Source organism: Eretmochelys imbricata, chromosome 2 (genome assembly GCF_965152235.1).
Source record: "Eretmochelys imbricata isolate rEreImb1 chromosome 2, rEreImb1.hap1, whole genome shotgun sequence".
In the NCBI taxonomy this organism is placed as follows: Eukaryota; Metazoa; Chordata; order Testudines; family Cheloniidae; genus Eretmochelys; species Eretmochelys imbricata.
The window spans coordinates 21,845,957-21,865,491 of record NC_135573.1 but is presented as its reverse complement, the minus strand read 5'-3'; the positions used below and the strand labels follow the sequence as shown (position 1 = coordinate 21,865,491).

The 19,535-nt window shown below is 40.2% G+C and overlaps 1 protein-coding gene across 2 annotated transcripts in view; it reads right to left on the bottom strand.

Moving 5' to 3' along the window:
- Positions 1 to 7,284: 7,284 nt before the first annotated feature.
- TMEM65 (transmembrane protein 65) overlaps positions 7,285 to 19,535 on the bottom strand; it is a 49,614-nt gene continuing 37,363 nt past the window's right edge. For both annotated transcript variants that reach the window (XM_077809817.1, XM_077809819.1), the window contains 2 exons: positions 12,492 to 12,597; positions 7,285 to 10,421 (listed from right to left, as the gene is read on the bottom strand). In XM_077809817.1, coding sequence (XP_077665943.1) covers positions 10,326 to 10,421; positions 12,492 to 12,597 — 202 coding nt within the window. In that variant the 3' untranslated portion in view covers positions 7,285 to 10,325. The remainder of the gene's footprint in view (positions 10,422 to 12,491; positions 12,598 to 19,535) is intronic.

Sequence of the window (19,535 nt, the reverse complement as noted above, 5' to 3'; positions counted from 1 at the left end):
GCCCATGGATATCAGTGCCTGCTACTGTAAAAATCATGGTAGATGCCATCCATGTAACTGAACTTCTATTAATTTGTGAAAGCCATTCATTCATTCTTATATGAACTTTATTGATTTTACTACTGGTGCCAGCGAAATGTGTGATTTTGCATATGCCAGAGACACTAATACATTTTAAATGAGACCATGTAATTTCCTCAATATATTTATTTTAGTCGCTTGTATTAAAATGAATGGCATCTGTGGCATTTGTTTCTGTGCTTCAATTACTGAGCGACAAGTAGTAAATCAAGTAAAGAGCCAAAATGATTAAAGCGGAGTTCCAAAGGCTTATTTAACTGAATGCTTATGTTTAAATGCAAGTTATCAGGCACAAAATTAGAGTGCAGCTGAACTTCTTGCCTATATATTTGTTAAAGTTTGGCTGACTTTACTTCCTAAAAATTTTCACATTTAGTACCCATTTAAATACCTCCGCATAGGAGAGAATGCCCTAACGTGAATGTACTGAACACACTCACCTGTAGTACCTCATATGAAAGGAACCAAGGTAATTGGTTGTAACTTAAGTGCTCAGTTCCTGGATTGCTTATTTCAATGGGCATTTTGCATGAAAATTAATGGGCATTTCTCCCAAGGACTGGAGGACAGTCTAGTAAAGGAACACAAAAAAAAGTTCACTGTAGCGAAAACATTATATAAAACTCAGTAGTTTAATCATAGACTCATAAGACCGGAAGGGACCTCGCCTCGAAAGGTCATCTAGTCCAGTCCCCTACACTCATGGTAGGTTTAAGTACTATCTAGACCATCCCTGACAGGTATTTGTCTAACCTGCTCTTAAAAATCTCCAATGATGGAGATTCCACAACCTCTGTAGGCAATTTATTCCAGTGCTTAACTACCCTGACAGTTAGGAAGTTTTTCCTAAAGTCCAACCTAAACCTCTCTTTCTGCAATTTAAGCCCATTGCTTCTTGTCCTATCCTTAGTGGTTAAGGAGAACAAATTTTTCTCCCTCCTCCTTATAACAACTTATGTACTTGAAAACTGTTATGTCCCACCTCAGTCTTCTTTTGTGCAGACTAAACAAACCCACCTTTTTCAATCTTCCCCCAGAGGTCATGTTTTCTAGAGCTTTAATCATTTTTGTTGCTCTTCTCTGGACTTTTTGTCCAATTTGTCCACATCTTTCCTGAAATATGATGCCCAGGACACAATACTCCAGTTGAGGCCTAATCAGCGTGAAAGAGAGCAGAATTATTTCTTGTGTCTTGCTTACAACACTTCTGCTGATACATCCCAGAATGATGTTTGCTTTTTCTGCAAGTGTTACATTGTTGACAAAGATTTAGCCTGTGTTTCACTATGAACCCCAGATCCCTTTCCGCAGTACTCCTTCCTAGGCAGTCACTTCCCATTTTGTACGTGTGCAACTGATTGTTCCTTCCTAAGTGGAGTACTTTGCATTTGTCTGTATTGAATTTCATCCTGTTTACTTCAGACCATTTCTCCAGTTTGTCCAGAACATTTTGAATTTTAATCCTATCCTCTAAAGCACTTGCAACCCCTCCCAGCTTGGTATTATCCACCAACTTTTCAAGTGTACTCTCTAAGCCATTGTCTAAATCATTGATGAAGATACTGAACAGAACCAGACCCAGAAATGATCCCTGAGGGACCCCACTCGACATTCCCTTCCAGCTTGACTATAAACCACTGATAATTACTCTCTGGGAATGGTTTTCCAACCAGTTATGCACCCACATTCTAGTACTCCATCTAGGTTGTATTTCACTAGTTAGTTTGTGAGGTCATGCGAGATAGTATCAAAAGTCAAGATATACCACATCTACTGCTTCCTCCCATCCACAAGACTTGTTACCCAGTTAAAGAAAGCTATTAGGCTGGTTTGACATGGATTTGTTCTTGACAAATCCATACAATTACTTATCACCTTATCCTCTAGTGTTTGCAAATCAATTGCTTAATTATTTGTTCCATTATCTTTCCAGGTACTGAAGTTAAGATGACTGATCTGTAATTCCCCAGGTTGTCCTAATTTTATAGATGGGCACTATATTTGCCCTTTTCCAGTCCTCTGGAATCTCCAGTCTTCCATGACTTTTGAAGATAATCACTAATGTCTCAGATATCTCCTCAGTCAGCTCCTTGAGTATTCTAGGATGCATTTCATCAGGCCTTGGTGACTTGAAGACATCTAACTTGTCTAAGTAATTTATAACTTGTTCTTTCCCCATTTTAGCCTCTAAGCCTACCTCGTATCCACTGGCATTCATGATGTTAGATGTCCAATCGCTACTAAACTTTTTGATGAAAAATAAAAAAAGCCATTTAACATTTTTGCCATTTCCACATTTTCTGTTATTGTTTCCCCCACACACACCCCTTCACTGAGCAACAGGCTTACCCTGTCTAATCTAATAGAATACAATTTGGGCTGTTTGAACACGAATATTCATGTAAAAGTATATGAGAAGAAAAGGAGTCCAGGAGAGCTGGCTGTATTTTAAAGAAACCTTATTGAGGGCGCAGGAACAAACCATCCTGATGTGAAAAAAGAGTAGCAAATATGGCAGGTGACCAGCTTGGTTTAACAGAGAAATCTTTGGTGAGCTTAAATAAAAGGAAGTTTACGAATGGAAACTTGGACAGATGACTAGGGAGGAGTATAAAAATATTGCCCGAGCATGCAACAAGGTAGTCAGGGAAAGTGTGGGACCCTTACTGAATGGGGGAGGCAACCTAGTGACAGATGATACAGATAAAGCTGAAGTACTCAATGCTTTTTTTGCCTTGGTCTTCACAGACAGACAGCTCCCAGACTGTTGCACTGGGCAGCACAGTATGGGGAGGAACCCTCAGTGGTGAAAGAACAGGTTAAGGATTATTTAGAAAAGCTGGACATGCACAAGCCCACGGGTCCGGATCTAATGCATCCAAGGGTGCCGAGGGAGTTGGCTGATGTGATTGCAGAGCCACTGGCCATTATCTTTAAAAACTCATGGTGATCAGGGGAGATCCCGGATGATTGGAAAAAGGCAAATAGAGTGCCCATCTTTAAAAAAGGGAAGGAGAATCCAGGGAACTACAGACTGGTAAGCCTCACCTTAGTCCCTGGAAAAAATCATGAAGCAGGTCCTCAAGGAAACCATTTTGAAGCACTTAGAGGAGAGGAAGGTGATCAGGAACAGTCAACATGGATTCACCAAGGTCAAGTCATGTCTGACCAACCTGATTGCCTTCTATGATGAGATAGCTGGCTCTGTGGATATGGGGAAAGCGGTGGACGTGATATATCTTGACTTCAGCAAAGATTTTGATAACAGTTTCCCACAGTATTCTTGCCAGGAAGTTAAAAAAGTATGGCTTGGGTGAATGGACTATAAGGTGGATAGAAAGCTGGCTAGATTGTCAGGCTCAATGAGTAGTGATCAATGGCTCAATGTCTAGTTGGCAGCTGGTATCAAGCGGAGTGCCCCAGGGGTCAGTCCTGGGGCCAGTTTTGTTCAACATCTTCATTAATGATCTGGATGATGGGATGGATTGCACCCTTGGCAAGTTTGTGAATGATACTAAACTGGGGAGGGGCGGGGGGAGGTAGATACGCTGGAGGGCAGGGATAGGATACAGAGGGACCGAGACAAATTAGAGGATTGGGCCAAAAGAAATCTGATGAGGTTCAACAAGGACAAGTGCAGAGTCCTGCACTTAGGACGCAAGAATCACATTCACAGCTACAGGCTGGGGAATGACTGGCTAAGCAGCAGTTCTGCAGAAAACGACCTGGGGATTAGAGTGGACGAGAAGTTGGATATGAGTCAACAGTGTGCCCTTGTTGCCAAGAAGAGTAATGGCATATTGGGCTGGTGATTATTACCCTCTATTTGGCACTGGTGAGGCCACATCTGGAGTATTGTGTGCAGTTTTAGTCCCCCCACTACAAGGGATATGGACAAATTGGAGAGAGTCCAGCAGAGGGCAACAAAAATGATTAGGGGGCTGGGGCACATGACTTACAAGGAGAGGCTGAGGGAACTGGGGTTATTTCGTCTGCAGCAGAGAAGAATGAGGGGCGATTTGATAGCAGCCTTCAATTACCTGAAGGGGGGTTCCAAAGAGGCTGGAGCTAGGCTGTTCTCAATGGTGGCAGATGACAGAACAAGGAGCAATGGTCTCAAGTTGCAGTAGGGGAGGTCTAGGTTGGATATTAGGAAAAACTATTTCACTAGGAGGGTGGCGAAGCACTGGAATGGGTTACCTAGCGAGGTGGTGGAATCTCCATCTTTAGAGGTTTTTAAGGCCCAGCTTGACAAAGCCCTGGCTGGAATGATTTAATTGGGGTTAGTCCTGCTTTGAGCAGGGGATTGGACTAGATGGCCTCCTGAGGTCTCTTTGACCCTAATCTTTTATGATTCAATGAATGAGAAATATACAAAGATAAGTTTTGATGATCATGTGTCATGGTTACAGGGTGAGCTGCGCTTTTAGAGCCCTTTCAGTCCCTCTTAAGTGCTCTCCTCACATGACAGGCCTGGCTTCCAGCGCTTCATTCTGGGTGGAACCATGCAGTCTTACCACTCAGATTGAACTCTGGGCTGCAGCCCCATTTATCAGCTGCATTAACCTGAGGGGCACCAACTGGGGTTGGCACATGAAAGCCCTCTTCCTCCAGGAGCCTGTGATGGAATAAGTTCGTAGTGACACTGAAACAGCTTCTTCAAAACAAAGTAATATTTATTTGCCAAAGGGAACTCAGCATTTAGGAAAAGCAGTTAAAGCAAAAAAGTGTCCTATATGTATTCTGACTTACCGATGCACAGCCCTTCTATGCACAGCTGAGGTAGGTCCAGCTTATTCCTGACCTCCCTTCTGAGCGTTAGTTCGCATCTTCACAGACCCTCTCTGTCTCAGTCTATCAGTGTGTCAGCCTCAGTCTGCTGACAATCCTCTCTCCCCATCTCTTTCAGCAGGGCAAATCCTTTAATTGACTGAGTCTTTTGATCTCTCTCTCTCTCTCTGTCTCTCATCAGCCTTGACAAAGCAGCTGTGTAACTTTGTTGGCACCAGATAAGTTGTTTCTTTACAGCTAATAACCTGGCTGAGACATTCCTTATCTAGGTGATTATTTTCCTTTTCCCGCTTGGTTCCTCTAACAACCCCTTTTGATCTTACCCTATAGCAAGTAACTCATCATAAACACACCGAGGTATGCACAATATTCATAAAAAATAAGATATTTCTCAGTTTGGCACACACCATACTATCAAATGCATGGTTTTTGCTGGTTATTTCTAAAAACTTGTCCCTGCATCTATCATGGGCAATGGAAGCAAAAGGAATTGCTCAAATTACAGTAATCACTTGAATCATTTGTTAAAAACACACTGATAATGAAATTTAAAGTTACAATGAAAGACATACCATTTCAGAATATAAACAATGTCACGTCTACCAAGTTTTTAATGTTAAAGGCCCATTTTACATACAGTACAAAACTGATAGAAATAAATAGAGTAAGAACAAAGTCTCTTAAAAAACTTGTACGGACAACATGGTAGTTCTTCTGTTATATGCTTGGTCTTTTCAAATCTGTGTTTTTAAGAACAGAGCCAGAGTTCTCAGAATTGCCCTTGTTCATTTACTAAAAACACATGCTGAGAGATTCACAATACTGAATATGCACAAATCCCTCATTCTGAATCAGGCAGATACCCTATTTTCTCACTACTGAGGTACATGGGTTAATCTTGTAGCCTTGCTGAGCCATCCCACATACAGGGGGACATCTAGCCCCACTGAAAACTGTGAGAACTTCCCCACTGGTGACAAAGGTGGCAGGATTTCACCCACAGTATTCACTATTCCTTTCCCAAATCCTGGGAGACCTAGGGAGTCACCTTCATGATCTCCCTGTCCACGGCTGGTCTGAGACACCCAAGACTATTTCCAACCACGTGCTGCCTGCCCATTATACTTTTTCATGGCCAGCTCAATAGTTTTAAAACAAAATCACATTCACTTCTTTGAAGATCTTTTAGTTCATCTTTTCTTGTTAAAAACACTGGTTGCAGAACAATAGTTTACCATACAGTATCAACAAAATGCACTCAATGTACATGCACAAGGTAATAAACAATAGTACATGGAGTTAATATTGTCATTTTTAAATGAGCACTACTACAACAGCTGAATTTAGCTATGTATTTGTTCTTGCAAGCTCTCAAAATAATGAGAATGAAGTTAGTGTTCCAATTTTAAATCGGTTAGTGAAGTACAGAAGCTTGAGTATTGCCTAAAAATGTCAATGCCAATATTGTAATGGGAAACGCTGCTGAAACTATTCTGTGCAAAATACTATACATTAGAGTATGGTACTTATCTTCAGCAACATGTTACACTTTGATGAGTATTAGATGGCCCCCATAAATTGATGAATTATGTCATGTCCATAGCAAAATAACTGTGAATACAGTTAGATTGCTATCCAAAATGCGTTTTATGTGTTCTCCATCTTAAAAAAAATATTAAAGGGACTAATTATAGCTTTGTAAAGAAAAAAACAGGAAAGAACAGTTGTCAAAAGAAGAAAAGCTTATTGCAAACTGAATACATATGCAGAGGAAGAAAATCAAAAAGTGTCCTTTCCAGGCAAGACAACAACCTGGATGATCAATTTTAAAGCATCCAAGTGCCTCATAAAACACAAAAACTTATACTGGAAAGAAGATTATACTATGCTACAACAAGGGACATTTGAACTGATATTACATATTAAGGGGATATCAACCGAAAGTTTATGAAAAGTCATCTTTTTGTGCAAAGTGCAATTTTGAGACACTGCTTTATCAGTACTATCTCAAAGCTTATTAACAAGTTGATAGTATTTCTTTGTTCCTTCTTCATCCATTAGGATTAAAGGGCTGGTACTGCTGTGGCAGGGCCTCTGGAAGTGGTCAAGAGGGAGATCAGATTTACCACCCAGGAGGCGAGCTGCTAATCAAACATGTTAAACAAATAAGGGCTGTAATAATAAAGTCTTTCCAACAGCAAACAAAACACTTAGTTTCATGGGATGTAATGTAATTGTTACTATCTTCTTATAGATTAGAAAAACTCATCTAAGAATGCAGAGCTGCCAAAATAAAGTGTTCTAGCTCTACCCTGCTTTTGGTATCTTCTTCCATATTGTACATAGAGAGGATCCTCTCCTTTGTAGGCAACTATAAGGAATTTATAATTATAGTACAGATGGGTCATATACTGAAATATTAAAAATATTTAATATGGTAATTGCAACTTAACTCATCACTCACCACATAAACATAAAAGATTATACAGGGCTGCAAATAAGTAAAATTAATAAGGCAAAAAAGGAAAAAACCCACAAATCTGCTTTTCCAATAAATGCCATCACAGCAAAAGTAACAAACAAAGGTCTAGTTTTAACTGTGAATTATATTCTGCAAATCAGATCCACTAATCCAGACTGATTCCCTCCCCCCACCTCGAATTTGACTAATCAGAGAAACCACCTGTTTAAGCATTTTTGGCATGTGCACTCATTCATCTTAAGATAGCTTTCAACAGAAAGACTGAGAAAGACCATCATATTGAGTTTCTAAATTAGGAAACCATGCCTGCAAACATTTGCAAATAAAAAACCCAGTAGATTTTAATTTAGCTATAGTTGTATGAACATGCATAAATATGCATAAATTCAGATACATTTGTCCATTTGTTCTACTCATGCCCACTTCATACATTCATTCCATACATCTCATCTAGCATTCATCTCACACCCACTTTCACTCCATCCCATCTTTCTGCCCATCGTAGTTACTCATATACTACCCAGACAACTCATTCCTCCACCAACCCCCCCCCTTCATTCCACTCATTCTGCATATACACAGTTCTATGCATGCAGCCCCACACCCACCAACTGTACCTGCTCACTTCACACACCCATGCATGTTCCACCCACCTGTGCTGAACACCTCACCCACCCATTACACACACAAAAACACACCCCTGCACCTCATACCCAATTCAATCCATGCAGTCATCCCATCACCCACAAAACCCTCCACTAAGCCAGCTCCCACATTACACAAGAGGAGGGAAAGCATACCATAGGCTTCACCATTTACAGGCAGAGCCCAGGGCAAGGATGGGAATCCCAGGCGTGGAAGTTCCATCCTTCCCGATAAACATCCCAGGCCTATGATTCCCTATTCTTTTCCTCTCTCCCCATTCCTCCCCGCAATGGCTTCCCACACCTATGTGCTTTTGGGAGGGACCAGCTACCCACTATCTCCAGTGTTTGGGGGACTGTCAAGTGGGGGACACTGCCTAATCCACACCCTGGCTCTGCAGGCATTAAACTCTGCTGGCTCCAGCCCTGGCTGCTGAAGACAGTTCCACCCCCATGGGAGGAGTTTGCCAGCAACAGGGGGTTTCCCATCGGATGGGTATGAAAACCCCAACTACTGAGTAGAGCTACTCCTGGCTAGTATGATTGAAGTCAGCAGAGCTCAGTGCCTGGGAGGCAATGTCCCTGCCTCTAAAGGCCATGGGGCTCTGGGATTTGGGAGGCAGAGGGTTCCCTGTTCTCAGCTCCCGAAAGACTAGAGATGGGGAGTCAGCCAGGTACCACATGAAGACCTACGGAGGGGAGGGGCAGGCCATCAGGGCCTGTCCCAGAAGACTCCTAAGGTAAGAGGGGAGCTGGGGCCAGGGTGGGTAGGTTGATGCTAGAGACTCATGGGAGGGCAAATGCACATAGGCAGATGCGGGAGGTCATGGGGAACTGCAGAGCTGGCAGAAAGCAGCAGCTCCCCAGCCAGTTCTAAGACCGAAGAGCTGAGCACTCCACCAGCCCTCAAGCCTTTGCTTGCCCAGCTAATAGATAGTGGAGCAGAGCTCTCGTGTGCTCCACAGACTAAAGACCAGACTGTCCATCAGCTTGTGTAGCAGCTCCAGTTGGCTTTTGTTCCCCAGGACGCAGATGAATAGGAAAGAACAACCAAACAGAGGCTATTTCCCCATATATTAGAGGTTTTCCCCACAAATCCATATCATGGTTTGAAAATCTGTGGTCTACAGGGAAACCTGTAGAACTGGCAGGTCTGGAAAGTGTCCAGAGTTGCCACACTGGAATCCGATTTAATTTGACTGAAACAGATCTTCAAGTCATATCTTTCTTGGACAGAACACAGCACGGGTTCATACCCTTTGCACGAAGCATTCAACCTCATTTTTTGTCCTGTGCACTCACCTGGAAAAGACTTCCTGTATGTATCATCACCTCAAACAGAACTTTCCTTTTCCAGTTTCATCTCAAGACATCCCTCCCTTGTCTACAGCTCTTCTCAGCCTATCTGCTATGCTGTACAAAACACAGTTATTATTTTGATCCAGTTACCAGGAGCACATAATTACTCCACTAGGGGCTCAGCTGGAATTCCTGGAGTTTGGTGAAAGTCCAGGAAGAGAGGAAAGTTATGCTTACTGCAAGTAGGTGCTGTAACATATTTGAGTGGGTGGTTAGATGAAAGAAAGGATACTCCACACACTAACTTTAAACTTGATTCTCAAAATACTGCTTCGGGGGGAAAAAAATTGGGTGACTGTGTATAAACTCTGAAGGATGAGCCTGGTAACAAGGCACCACTATAAACACTTACCTTGTCAAGAAGTGATGGCATGTAATGGATGGCTTGTAAGCCACATTAGCTAGAATTGTGAAGGAGTGCAAACCAAACAGTGGGGGGTTGCTGAAACAGGCCTATCCTGAGGAAATGTGAAATGGTGGCTCAAAGGAAAAAAATAACTGCAAAAAAGTGCTTAATAACATCATTCCAAATCATCTGCCAACTGGCCCCACTGATAGTCTGGATTGGAGGACCTGATGAGACCATGAAGGATCCTTTTTGGCATGCATTTACAAGTTAGGCAGCAGCTGTGGAAACCCAAAACCTACACAGTACATCCAGAGCAGGCAAGTAGGTAATAATCCTGTTACCGGATGAAGGTGAGAGGGAATCAGTAAACGTCAGTTGCTACTATAAGTGAGAACATTTCAACAACTTACTTTAAATAAAAAGCTAAATGGTATCTTATAAAAAGATGTACTGAATAAGACAAAGCCACAATAAATTAGTGTATCCATAAAACAACATGCTGAATGTTTTGTTCCCAGGTCTATACATTGTTACTGTCAGTTAATTCCTAAATATTCTGACAGCATAATTGAATAATTGAGGTACATTAGTTTACATTTTTATTTGTATTGTAAAAAGGTTAATTTTTCTCTTCCAGTTTTTTTTCTTCATCTCCAAAGAAGAACAAAGGAAACATTCCTAAAAGGCAGCCAATGGTCACTCCAATAGCTTTACCCTAAGGAAAAAAATGGAGAGAAATTACCAGGGTTTTCACAGTCCAGTTGCTACACATTTGCACAGTGGTAGCACCCCCAATCAGGAAATAGGTCCTATTATGCTAGCCACTGCAATAGCACATAATTAGAAACTAACCCTGTTCTGAAGTGCTTACAATATAGGAAGACAAAAAAAAAAAAAAAGATATAAATGTGCAAGGACAGCAATCAGGGTAACGTCAAATTAATTCAGTGGGTTGGGTTTTTTTGCCCCAAGTCAGGGAACATACAAAGAGTGGTGGAGAGGAATATATACGCAGGTGGACAAGGCTGACAGTTGCAAGGCACAAGGAGTGGGATACACACCATAATAAAAGAAGAGTGTGTGAATAAGTGGGGGTGGGAGGGAGCGCAGAACTGTGAAGGGTCTTGAAAGAGAGCCCAAGAACTTGAATTTCTTGTAATGGAGACGATGACAACTGTGGAGGGATTCAAAAAAGGAGTGACATGGTCATAATGACAGGCAAGGAAGATACCTTAGCAGCTGCACTTTAATGGAATGGGAGGCAGTGAAGGAGGTGTCAGGGAGGCCAGAGAAGAGGAGGTTATTGTAATCAAAATGGGAGATGAGGACCTGTAAGATTTTGCTGCATGTACACAAAGAAATAGGTCAGATTTCACAAACGTTATGGAAGAAGAACCCACAAGATTTGGGCCCACATGTCTAGGTCAAAGGAGAAGAAGTAGTCAAAGGTGATGTGCAGGTTAGATCTCGGAGCAAAAAAAATATGGTAATATTGTGAAGTGACAAATAAGGGTTGAGTGGGAAGGTTTTGGGAAGAAAAATAGTGAGTTCAATTTTGGCCATGTTAGGTTTAAGCTGCTAAGACATCCAGAAGACGTTGTCAAAGAGAGATGCTGTAAAGCCAAATTGGATAGAGGGAGACAGCAGAAAGACAGATTTGAGAGTCATTGGGATGAGAATGGAAGTCGAATCTATGTGAATGAATGAGATCTTACAAAAAGATGTACAGGAAGAGTAGCAGAGTAGCTCTACAGTTAACTTTGTTTAAAGTTCCAGGAGTTGGACTCTCAAAATTTTAACATTTGGGATTAACAATTAGCATAGGAAAACCCTAAATGCTACAGGCTGACGAATGTGCCATTGAAAACATTTAGTATCTGTACATAAGGCTAGAGGATTCATTGCTTCTTTTGCTGCTGGTGATGTTACATCAGGACATACAACACACAGCTCTCCATAATGACTTTTCCAAGATAAATGCTGCAATTTTTTTTACCCTAATTTCCACCAAGGTAAACTATTCCCACATTACTTTTTCAACTTTTGCTTGGATATTTCCTTCATCTTGCAGCTGTAGCATTTATTTCATCACAATGAATTGCCACAGAAATAAACTGGCAAATTTAATTCCCCCCATTTTAATAAGTCAATATCAAATACTTCAATTTTTAATAAAATTAAAATACCCAACATTTTCTCTCTGTAAGATGATGAATATCCAGTAATTCTGAAAATGATTTCTATCTTAAGTCTAGGTGGTGGATATTCTTTTAACATGCACATTTTACTTAGATGAAAGGTGTTTTCATATCCAAATTTATATATAAATTAAGGATTGGAATTAGATTTGTACACACTACAGATATATTCCCAGAAAGTATTTAATAAGTCTGACACGAACAATGAATAAAAAAACCAAACTCTCTAAAGGACAAGAACTGCCAGCCATCACGTTGACTGACTTCACAGACACCCACCTAATCTTACCACCACAGCCAGAGTTCACAGACATATGCAGATTGTGTGGCTATTTTCCACCCCTATCCCCACTGCAGCCAGCCTCTAATCATCCAAACACAACTCCAGATCTACCTCTCCCTCCTCTCCCCCACCCCCCCGCAGCCCAGATCTGCTTCCCGTCAACTTGACACAACAATATTCAGTATTTACCAAATACTGAAAGCTAAGTATTTGATATTTGGCAAAAATGAAAAAAATTGGATTCTTCCCATCCCTGCTAATTACCAGTGAAAAGTACACACAAACTATACATAAATATATTTACCACATGTGCACTGAGACGCGTTTGCCACATATCTGCTTGCTTGGGTGTCAGATCAGGAATTGACAGGCCCATTCTCGAAGCTAGAGCTTCAACATAGCCTGCAAGACTAAAAAAGAGCCACATGTCAGTAGTACTCAGGCTTTTGGATTTGAAAATATATTAGCTGGAGTAATGCACAACTGAAGTTAAATTACTTGTGCAAAAGTAGTACTAACTTATACTGAAAAGTTTTTCTTCTTGCATGCTGTACTGTTCACCCACCAGTTTGGCATATAGAAGAAAATATTCAGACTCGAAAGTTCACATTTACATTGTAAGTGCATATTTTTGACTAATTCACTCCCTAATTAGTCAAGCCTTCCAGAAAACCCAAAACTTCATGTAAAAAGACCTGGACATTATTGTAGTTTGACACATTTACAGTAACTTTATGAACAAAATATTTAATCATTTAGCAATGTTTTTCAGTACTAGAAAAAATCCAGTACATATGTAAGAGCTTCCCTCTCAACAATTATTCATGGAACATTCTATCATATCATATATTTGTGCTTTAATAATCAGTTGCTGAGGCAGAAATCAATGTTCAATATGTTTTTTTCCTGTGGAAAAGAAAGCAGAAAAGTCTCACACATACTAATTTACCATTTATAACTACTCAAGTCTAGAGTCTAAAGACATCTTTCCCCCCTCTTGTATACCTTTTTCTTAAAATGTAACAGTACAACTGTAAAATAAAAATTAGTATTAAAATGTAATGTGAGTATTCAGCATATTTACCATAACCCTTATCATACCAGTAACTACATGACAAACAAAAGTTACCTTTTTAAAAATGGAACTGAAAAAAGAAAAAAGTTTCAGAGAAAAGTTCTTGGCAGAGTTAATCCATTTAGCCTTTTGCAGTATTATAGCTGTGTTGATCCCCAGATATTAGACAGACAAGGTGGGTGAGGTAATATCTTTTATTGGACCAACTTCTGTTGGTGAAAGACAAGCTTTCATGTGGACACAGAGCTTGAACGCTTCTCTTCCACCAACAGAGGTTGGTCCAATAAAAGATATTACCTCACCCACTCTACCCACTTTTGTGATTCTCAAGGCACATTAATACTTGCAAAATATATTAAAATTGTATGAGGCACTGTATTTGTAGATTGCCCCTCCCAATGCAGGTAAGTAATTCCAAAGAATTACTAGTTTATATGCAACTCTTCAGGTTTTTCAGTTTTCCAAGAGCAAATTGTTATTACCATGAAATTCTCTATGTAGAGATTCTAAAAGCCTGTTACCTCTTGTCAAAGCTTTGGCAATATTCCAAAGCATGCCTGGAACTTTAGCCACTTGCTGGGGAACACTTGGTATTAACAGTGCAGTGTTTTCCCACTGCAGAGGAATGCAAGTTAGGAAAGCTCTCTCTCTTTTAACCAACTTATCCACCTGGAGGTTAGTCTCACTTTTATCGTTAGGTGCAGATAGTGGGCTGCTACACAGTAAAGGTGGTGGAAATGAGTTTGGGAAGGACTTGGCCTACCAAATAAGCCTCAAGGAAATAGTTACGGAGCTCTAGGTTGCACAAGTCCTCTGGAAATAAACTCCATAAAAAGGAGTGTATTCCAAAGATGCAGGCCAGCTGAACAAACCTGCCTGAAGGCAGATTGTTGGGATGTTCCAGATCACCTGTCTAGGCGCTCTAGTAAACTACATTAAATGGACTGAAAGATGCAGAGTCTATTCAAACTATAATATAAAGTCCAGTTTATAGATTAGGACTGAACAGTTTATAACTACTTCCATATTTTTTCCTGTATATGAAAAAGCTATTTGAAGTTACTAACACCAAAAGATTCTCACTGTGGGCTTTGTTATTCCAGAATGAGACAGCATTGAACTAACTGAGGCTAAGACAGCATATGATGCTATCCAAAGATCTTGCCCAAAGTCTCAAATACTGACTCCACATACTGCTGGTGGCAACTTCATATTCTAGCACAGAATGTATGTCATGCTGAGATGATCAAGGACATTTTTAAGGAACTGCTCTAAAAAAAGCTTAGCATGAAAAATATTAAAATGTTGGATTTATGGCACTTTAGTTATGTTTCTCTAATCTGAACACAGTTTTGCACTTTCTGGCCATTTCATTACATTAATGCAACTTGAACATTAATGAACTGTCCTTAGGGTCAAGTTTTCAGCTGGTTCTCTACTGAGTCTCCATTTAGACATGCACAAAAACACATATATGCACATACATACATGGGTCCACATTTTGCAGGTACAAACATTTGTGCAAACACAATTCTAACCCTTACCAGTAGGCAACTGTTTTATATTTGCATCTACAGAACACATTGAAATGAATGGGTTTTGTGAATGCAAGTTCTGTTTGCAACAATGGGTGAAAATTCTATTTATCATCTGCAAAGTATGTGAATATACTTTTTAATGGATACAGCAAAACTTCTAAAGCTAAACTTTAGCTACTTTGCTATATTTTTGGAATGGAGCAAAGGCTAAAATACATTCCGAAACGGGAAGAGAAATCAATGTGAGTAACGATATCGTAATTCCAGCTACTGTAAGAAACAGATAAAGAACAGTTACTTACCTCATAGTAACTGTTGTTCTTCAAGACGTTCTGCACATGTGGATCCCACTTATGGGGTCCACGTGCCCCAGCACAGGGGTTGGGAACATTTTCACTAGCAGTGTCCAGTAGACATCACACATGTAACCTGCATGCCCTTGTGCCTGTCCCCTCCAAAGGCACAAAGGTCACAGCAACCTCAACCACTATTCAGTTCCTTTTGCCACCCAGAATCCTCATTTATAGGACTCTAAGCTGTGGGGATGGTGGCTGTGTCATGGGATCCACATGCGCAGAAAATCTCAAAGAACCACAGTTACTACCAGGTAAATAACCATTCTTCCTCCTTCGCAGTACTGCACATGAGTAGCCCACTTATAGCGATCACCTAGCAGTTATCTGTTAAGAGATGAGAGCCAGGACTTATTGGAAAAGAGACGGCAAAACAACTCTACCAAAATGGGTGTCACGTCTTGAAGCAGTAATTAACTAATAATGTTTCGTAAATGTACGAGCTAAAGACCTGGTAGCTGTTATATATATTTCTTATATTAGGACTTGACTTAAGCTGCTATCTATGAAGCTTATGCTCTGGTGGAGTGGTTTGAATGCTTGACAGATGTCTCTTCCTGTTAATATAAGCAGTTCTAAGACATGCTATATCTATTTTGAAAGTCTGTGATGAAATAGCCATCCCTTTTGATTTGTCATCCTAAGCAATGAAAAATCTTGTCTTTTTATGAAAAGATCTAGTGCTAGCTAGGCAATATAACAGGGACCTCATATCTAAAATACGTAATTTAGATTCAGCAGGAGAAGAATGAAGCTTTTGTGGGGAAAAACTGGTAAATGCGTGAACTGATTGTTATGAAAATCTGATAGCAATTTGGAAATAAAATATGGATGCAATCTCAGTTACTCTATCCATGTGAAAAAAAATGTGTATGGAGGATTAATCCATATGGCTTGAAATATGCTTATTCTACTAGCTGATGTTAATTGGCACCAGAAATGCTACCTTCATTGTTAGATGAACTGAACAATCTGATAAAGGTTCAAAGTGGGGATGTCCATAAGTGACGAAAGCACTAAATTTAAGTCCCATGCTGAAGCAATCTCTCTCACAAAAGGAAAAAAATGTGAACAAGCCCTTTAATAAATCTATTCATTGATTTATGAGAGGGGAAAAAAAAAATGTATCTCCCTCTTTTGGAGAATGAAATACAGATATCACTGCCAAATGAATTTGATTGAAGAGATAAAGTCTTGAATGCTTTAAATAAGAGGCAATCTAATATTATTGGAACTGAACACTGAGATGGAGCGTAACCTTTCGACCTTGCCCATAAAGAAAAATGTTTCCATTTGGCCATGTATTTAGCCCTATTGGATAATTTTCTACTCCGAAGAAGAATGGTCTGTACGTCTGAAGAATGCTCTCTGTCTGTTGAAGACATCCAGATACCATCCAGGATGTGAAAGGCAGAGAGGCTGGGTCTGGGTGGAGAATCAGACCGTGACTCTATGATAACAGGCCTTCCAGAACTGTGAATGTGACAAACTGATGACAGTAACATTTGATCTGAGAATCGAAACTGGCAAGGTCAAGCCAGAGCCATCTGTATAACTCAAGACTTTTCTTGCCATATTGTCTAACACCCTTGGAATTAGTGGAAATGGAGGGAAAACATACATCAAACGGTGTGACCAAGAAATCATGAATCATCTGTTAGAGATTCCAGATTCTTTCCTGGAGCAAAATATCACACATTTCCTATTTTGAACTGATGTAACTAGGTCTATCTGGGGAAGTCCCCACACTTGAAAAAAATCAGTTTAGTATTGCATTTTTTTACTTCCCACTTGTGAGATAAGTACATTTTCCTCCTCCGTGAGGCCACTAGACCATTTTTTCTTTTCTGGGAGACGAAGAGCTGTCAATTTTATGTGATTCTGAATGCACCATTCCCGAAGTTTTATGGCTTGTTGGCAAAGAAGGCCTGACCTCGTGCCTCCATCTATTTAAGTAATAGGCAGCCATGGAATTGTCCGTCAGAACTTGGATTTAAGAATTCTTTATGACAGGTAGAAATGCTTTGCAAGCTAATCTTACCTCCCTTGGTTCAAGTACATTTATGTGAACTGTGGATTCTAGATATGTTCGAACTCATGGCCTCCAGTCTTGATTTGTGTGTTCTCCCCAGCTCATATTGGGTGCATATGTTATCAAAGTTTTGGGTGCAATCAGAGGGGCAAATGGAATTCCTGCACATACATTTCCATGTATCATCCACCTTTCCATCAAGAATAGAGTTTGATCTAGGATCAGCACTTTCACTGACTTAGTGTGGATTGCTGGTCTGTAAACAGTTTTGATCCATGCTTGAAACAGCCAGACGTAACCTGGCAAATGGGGTTACAAATGTACACAAAGCATATGGCCTAGAAGCTTCAGGCATATCCTTATTGTTGTCTGTGGGTAAGTATGGAGGTGAAGAATCAGATTTTTTATTATTTGAAATCTGTCCGGCGCGAGGAACGTCTCACTGCTATTGAGTCTAAGAGAGCTCTGATGAACTCTATGTATTGGGACAGAATCTGAGTAGACTTTTTAAAGTTGATCCTTAAACCCAGGAATGAAAACAAACAAATCACTTTCTTTGCTGCCGTTATGACCTGTGTTCGTCACTTCCCCTACACAAGCCAGTCTTCTAGGGAATGGTAAATATGCAACCCTTTTCTGAGGAGATGGGCTGCACTACTGACAAGAATTTTGTAAATGTCTTCTGTACTGATGAAATTCCAAAGTAGTATTCTGAATGAGTAATGACTCCCCAGAGCCATAAAACAGATACTTTCTGTGTGCTGGGTGTGATTGATACATGAAAATAAGTGTCCTGTAAGTCAAAGGTAATGAACTAATCCATGGGATCCAGCACAGGGATAACTGAAGCAAGAGTTACCATGTAGAACCTTGCATGCCAAATGAATTTGTTGAGGTTCCTGAGATCTTGAATCGAACGCAAGTCACCTTTATTTTTAATATGAGGAAACAGGGAGAATACAAGCCTTTTCCCATATACTGCTGAGGAACTAACTCTCTTGCTCCAAGCTTGAGCAGTTTTGTCAATTTTCTGATCCATGACACTCTCATAAGAAAGGTCCCTGAAAAGGGACTGGGAAGGAGGCAAGGATTGAAACTGAATGACATAACCAACCCTGATTACTTAATGGACCCATCAATCTGTGGTGATTTCTACCAAGCCTCCAGGAAATAAAATAGATGGGAACCAAAGGGTGGAGTAAAAGAGCATCAAATCTGACGTCTGTGTGTCTGACGCAACTGAGTAATTCTAGAAGAGGGCAGTGGAGTTGATTACTACTTCTGATATCTAAATTTCTTTCTAGATTTTTCAGAAGGGCCTTTGGTGTCAGGAATATGAAAAAGAAGGATATTGAGCATTCCTATATCTGGAGAATGAAAATTGAGGATGAAACTAATTTCTTTTTGAAGGAAGGATTACATAAACCCAATGACCTGAGTGTGCAACTTGAGTCTTTTAATTAATGCAGAGATTCGTAAGACTTGGCACTGAATAGATTCTGACCATCAAATGGCAGATCTTCAATTGTCACTTGCAGTTCTTTTGGTAAACCTGATGCAGAGAACCACAATGAGCACTGCATCATGATACCTACAGCCACTAAACAAGCACTCAAATCAGCAGCATCTAACGTAGCTTGGAGAGGTTTTAGCAATAAGCTGCTCTTCTTCACAAATAGCTTTAAAGTCAGCTCTATTCTGAGTGCAATTTGTCCTTAAACGACAGTCTACCCACTGGATATAATCATATTTAGACAGCATGATTTGATAATTTGCTATCCTGATCTATAAAAATGCTGAAGAGTAAATTTTCTTTCAAAAAAAATCCAATCTCCTTTGGAACAGATTTCCTAGTCTGTTTTGATCGTTCATTGGCTGCAGCAACCAGTGGTGATGAAGCGAGATGATGATGTGACAAAGATACTCAAATCCTAGGGGGCACCTGATATCTATGATCAGTGTGTTTTAAAATAGCTGAAATGGAAACAGAGGTAGCCCAGAAATCTTTTGTTGGATCCAATACTCCTTCATTAATAGGTAGTGTAAACCTGCTTTGGGATGCTGACTGTAGAATATCAAAATGTTTGTTTTTCCTGAACTGTCACCATAGTAAATTCTATTGTTTTTGTCATATGCTTCAATGATTCCTCAAAGATTTTAAAAATCATCCGCTGAAAGTGGTGTAGCCTATGAAATGGTTTCCATCAGGTAAGAAAGAAGATCAGAAGAATTGTCCTGATGGGCTGGTATTTCACCATCACTTACAATTTGTTGTTCGTCTGCATCTTCAACTTAATGGGTGATCAGGACTATACGGTTTGTAGCAGGTGACTCATGAATAGATTTCATA